At 32.6% G+C, this 4,948-nt stretch overlaps 1 protein-coding gene across 1 annotated transcript; it reads left to right on the plus strand.

The window, feature by feature from the left end:
- Positions 1-2,155: 2,155 nt before the first annotated feature.
- On the plus strand, positions 2,156-3,879 carry LOC105778189 (probable methyltransferase TCM_000336). Its single transcript, XM_012601840.2, has 4 exons — positions 2,156-2,291; positions 2,366-2,770; positions 2,982-3,254; positions 3,327-3,879. Exons 1-4 carry the CDS (start codon positions 2,217-2,219, stop codon positions 3,660-3,662), a joined length of 1,089 nt encoding a protein of 362 aa, XP_012457294.1. The 5' UTR covers positions 2,156-2,216; the 3' UTR covers positions 3,663-3,879.
- Positions 3,880-4,948: the final 1,069 nt, after the last annotated feature.

Below are 4,948 nucleotides of genomic sequence, written 5' to 3' on the forward strand. Positions count from 1 at the left end.
AGACATCCAGGATAACACATTGCCACATACCAAAATTATTGGTACCATCAAATTTCTCTACTTCAAATTTTACATTGGTCACAGTAGTCTTTGCTGATGATGATACCTTTTTCATTTTTCTCCTCAATCCCAACTACTGTATGTGAACAGTACCGTGAATGATTGTATTCCCCAAGTACGAATCTAGCTCTGATACCAATTGTTGTGCGGAAGCGTGTAAAAGAGTAAAATTATTGTACTAAAAAATCACACTAAGTTCAATTCCCAGGAAAGAGAGGTGGATCACAAGGATCGCTTAAGTACCGTGTCTTTCCTAGCCGAATATCCTCAATACAAGATCAAGTGAATGATTGTATTCCCAAGTACGAATCTAGCTCGATACCAATTGTTGTGCGGAAGCGTGTAAAAAGTAAAATTATTGTACTAAAAATCACACTAAGTTCAATTCCGGAAGAGAGGTGGATCACAAGGATCGCTTAAGTACCAGGTCTTTCCTAGCCAGAATATCCCTCAATCGTAATTTAATAGCACAATAAATCACTACAATTACACTTACAATTCATGCAAAATAATACAATAAAGAACACAAGAATTTAACGAGGTTCAGCAAATTTTGCCTACGTCCTCGGGCACTACCAAATATATTTCACTCCAAAATACAAGTGAGAATTTACAAAGAGAGAAAGAGAGAGAAAAAAACAATGCATTAAGTAGAGAATGGCAAATTTGGGATGATGAAGAAGAGAAATGGTTAGGCCTATTTATAGTTAAGGTTCAGGGATCAAAATTGTAATTAACTTATGCCAAATCTCAATCCCACTTTTGGTGCCTTAAATCTCAGATTTTGATACCCATATCTTTCTGATACCTATATCTTTGACTTTCTACAAAAATGGATGATTTTCAATAAATATTTATATCAAGAGTCGAATTGTATTTTGTTTCATCTACTAAAAATGAGTAAATTAGTCCATATACACTATATCAAAGAGCAAACTAGTCATTCTATTAAAACTTTTATCTATTTCTATTGTTAAAAGTTAATCAATGCATGCCAAGTGTAATTGTTTGATTATTATGCCACCACTTTAGTTTTTATCAATAGAAATGAACAAAAATTTTAGCAAAAGGATCAATTTATTCTTTAATATAATGTATAGGGATTAATTTACTTATTTTTTTAGTAGCGAGGCTAATTGCAATCTCTATTAGTATAAGGGTCTTTATAATACTTTTCTGGTTTTTATTTGATATATTCTCAATGTATAAATTTATACATTGATAATGAATATCATTGCAGCTAGAAACAAAGAAAATCATGAAGTAGAAACTTTCTATATTGTATTGAACTTGATTAATCTAATTATATGACAGTATTTTAACTAATTTTGATGTTAACATTGATAATCTATTAATAGATTAACTGCGGTTAACCACTTCCTGACTTGAACTAATTAGAGATGACAATGAAATAAGGTAAAGGTAAATATTATCAAAATTACATCACTTTACTATTAACATGCTCTACTCTGATCACCACCATCCTACACTATGAATGTTAAAACTTTAATATCTATTTAATATGTAATAGCCATTTCTAATACTTTCAACATGCATTTGACACAAACATGATATACTAATTTATGAATATCTTACCTAATTATTTTGAGGTTTATCATATAATATTTTATTGCACTTTTATCGTTTTAAAAGTTAAGATATATATAGGTAAAATCGTATAATTTCAAAGAGGAAGTCGAGCAGGATGAAGCAAACATATACTACAATTGCTCCATACTCATCTTTTTAAAATAATTTCTAATCTCGTTCAGTCTCACTTCAACAGTTTAAATAACATCTCTCCATTCAAAACGAATCAACTTGAAATCTATCAAACAATTTAAATTTTATTTAATAAAAATACTTATCAACCTTAAAATTTTGTAAATATAAAACTTAAATTTTCGTATTGTATTAATCATTCAAACTTCAAATTAAGTGAATTGAACTTAAGTTAAAATAACAACCTAAATAACATTAAATTCTAGGTTGTATCCTTTAACACCACGTAACGCTTAAAAAATTCAACTTTAAACAATCGAAAACAAATTGAATACTTCAAAATAACCCCAAATAATAAACTACTTTTATCATTAAATTTTGGCTTTAAAAGGGGACCAAGTAGAATCTCAGCTACAAGAGCTTGCTTTTCTAACATGGATGTAGAGAGAGTGTTTCATATGAGTGGAGGAGTGGGCAAGACTAGCTATGCCCAGAATTCTTCTCTCCAGGTCTGTCCTCGCCTTGTACCTTTTCTCATTATTTTCTTTGTGCTATGATCTTGACTGGTTTTTTTGTTCAACAGAAAAAGGCTTCAGACATGATGAAACATATAACCATGGAAACTATACAACAGCTCTACCATGAAGTAACAGCCAAGAGCTTAGGGATAGCTGATTTAGGATGCTCTTCAGGACCCAACTCATTGTCCCTCATCAAAGACATTGTCGAAGCCGTTGAAGGAAGTTGCCATAAGACTTGTCGTCCGTTACCAGAGTTTCGAGTTTTCCTCAATGATCTTCCAACAAATGACTTCAATTCGGTTTTTAAGACCTTGCCTGATTTCTATAGGGACCTTAAAAAAGACAAAACTGAAAGGTGCCCGGCTATTTTCATAGCAGGTTACCCTGGTTCATTTTATGGCAGACTATTCCCAAACAATTGCTTGCACTTCATCTATTCTTCTTACAGTTTGCATTGGCTCTCCAAGGTTTAATTACAATCAATACTTTTAAAGTTTTTTAGTTAAATTGGGGGTTGCTTTATTTTGGCGGCTTTGGTTTTCTTTTTCTGGTCAATATTATTATTTATCACCAATATTTATAGTAATTGATAGCTATAACAAGCATTATATGCATACAGCAACAATGAAACAACAGACAAGAATTTGTTGAATTAATGATTATATGCATGCCATGCAGGTTCCCCCATCTCTTTACGATGAGCATGGCAAGTCTATCAACAGAGGGAACGTTTACATATCGGAATCGAGCCCTCCAAGTGTGTCCCGAGCGTACTGGAACCAGTTCCAGGAAGATTTTTCATTGTTCCTGAAATCACGATCAGAGGAGCTTGTCACAGGAGGGAGAATGGTGCTCATTATTTTGGGAAGAATAGGCCATAATCATGTTGATAGAGGCAATTCTTTCTTCTGGGAAATTCTGTCAAGATGCCTCGCCATATCAGTTTCTCAGGTCCCGCATTGTTTAGTATAATTCACATATGCATATACTCCTTGGTTGACATGTTTCTACGTGTTTTTGCAGGGAGAAATTGAAGAGGAAAAGCTAGATTGTTATGATGTCCATTTTTATGCAGCATCAAGAAATGAAATAGAAGAAGAAGTGAGAAGAGAAGGTTCCTTCGAATTGGAAAGGGTAGAAATGTTTGAGATTGAGCGAGAAGTTCAGAGGGGAGAGAGCTATGGCACAGCAGTGGCCATGACAGTGAGGGCAATCCAAGAATCCATGCTTTACAACCATTTTGGAAATGGGATCAACTTAGATGCCTTGTTTAACAATTATGGGAAAATGATAGATCAAGAAATGGCTAAACAAGAAATTAAACCCATCACTTTTCTTCTTGTTCTTAAGAAATTATGATATGGTATCATGTTAGATATATTACATGAAACTTGAATTTAAACCCCATCAGTTTTGTTGTAGTTATTAAGTTTCAAACCTCAATTAAGTACAACAAAAACCCTGTAACAACTAAGAAATTTAGATGCAACTGATATTTTAGTCTCTATCTTATTTTCACTAAATATTATAGACAAACCGAAAAGAAATGACATAATAACTTATTTGGCTCCTTTCATTTAATTTTTGCATCTGTAGTTCTTAAACTTGTATTATTTATGAAATCAACCTAAAATAGATGAAAAAGTTAAAATTAATTAACTTTTTGACATTGCAACCGCCTGAAAATCCATGTGTATGTCATGTTAAAATTAATTATTTTTTAAAATAAAAATATTTAAAAATTCATAATTTTAATATTTAAATTATTTTTATTTAAAAATTAATTAATTACTAATGTGGTATCTACATATATGCCACATCAGCAAAATTTATATATTTTAATTTTTTTTTATCTATTTTAGTATTACTTAACAAACAGTACAAATGTAAGAATTAAAGGAAGCAAAAAAAAATTTTAAATTAAATACTAAAATGATATTTTTTATAAAATTAATAGACTAAATAAGTCATTATGTAAACGAAAATGCATCAAAAGTTCTGCATAAGCATGAAATCTATGTTGGCATAGGCATTTGAAATTGGAAGCCTCAAATCCCTCTTGGCTTGGGCTTTGCAAAACTATCATTGTTGAGTGTGCGAGTTTTGGCCAATTGGATAACCAATATAAATAATACAATGCATTCAAGTAAGTTGATTTTTGAGTTCGAATCGAGTTAAATTTTATAATTCGAATAATTGAAACAATATATTGGTCTAAAATAGAGGTGTCCATGGGCCGGGCCCCAGAAAAAAATTTCGGCCCGCGACCTATGCCCGGGCCCGACCCAGCTCAAAATATGGGCCTGAAATTTTGTCCAGGCCCGGCCCGGGAAAAAATTCCTAAGCCCGAGCTCGGCCCATTTTTTAAATATACACCAAAAATTTATTTTAAAAATTAAAAAAATAAAAATATTTTAAAAATATTTTAAAATAAAAAAATAAAAAATAAATATTTATTATATTCGGACCGGGCCGGGCCCGGGCCAAAAAAGTAGTGCCCGAGGCCCGGCCTGTTTTCTAAACGGGCCTCATTTTTTTGCCCAAACCCATATTTCGGGCCTATATTTTTACCCGAACCCTCCCATATTTTGGGTGGGCCGTCGGGCCAGGCAAGGCCGCCCGGCCCATGGTCACCTCTAGTCTAA

Source organism: Gossypium raimondii, chromosome 10 (assembly GCF_025698545.1).
Source record: "Gossypium raimondii isolate GPD5lz chromosome 10, ASM2569854v1, whole genome shotgun sequence".
Classification (NCBI taxonomy): Eukaryota; Viridiplantae; Streptophyta; class Magnoliopsida; order Malvales; family Malvaceae; genus Gossypium; species Gossypium raimondii.

Coding starts and splice junctions, on each gene's coding strand:
- LOC105778189 (XM_012601840.2), top strand. CDS start 2,217: ATGGATGTAGAGAGAGTGTTTCATATGAGTGGAGGAGTGGGCAAGACT. Junction 2,292..2,365: donor CCCAGAATTCTTCTCTCCAG/GTCTGTCCTCGC, acceptor TTTGTTCAACAG/AAAAAGGCTTCAGACATGAT. Junction 2,771..2,981: donor GTTTGCATTGGCTCTCCAAG/GTTTAATTACAA, acceptor CATGCCATGCAG/GTTCCCCCATCTCTTTACGA.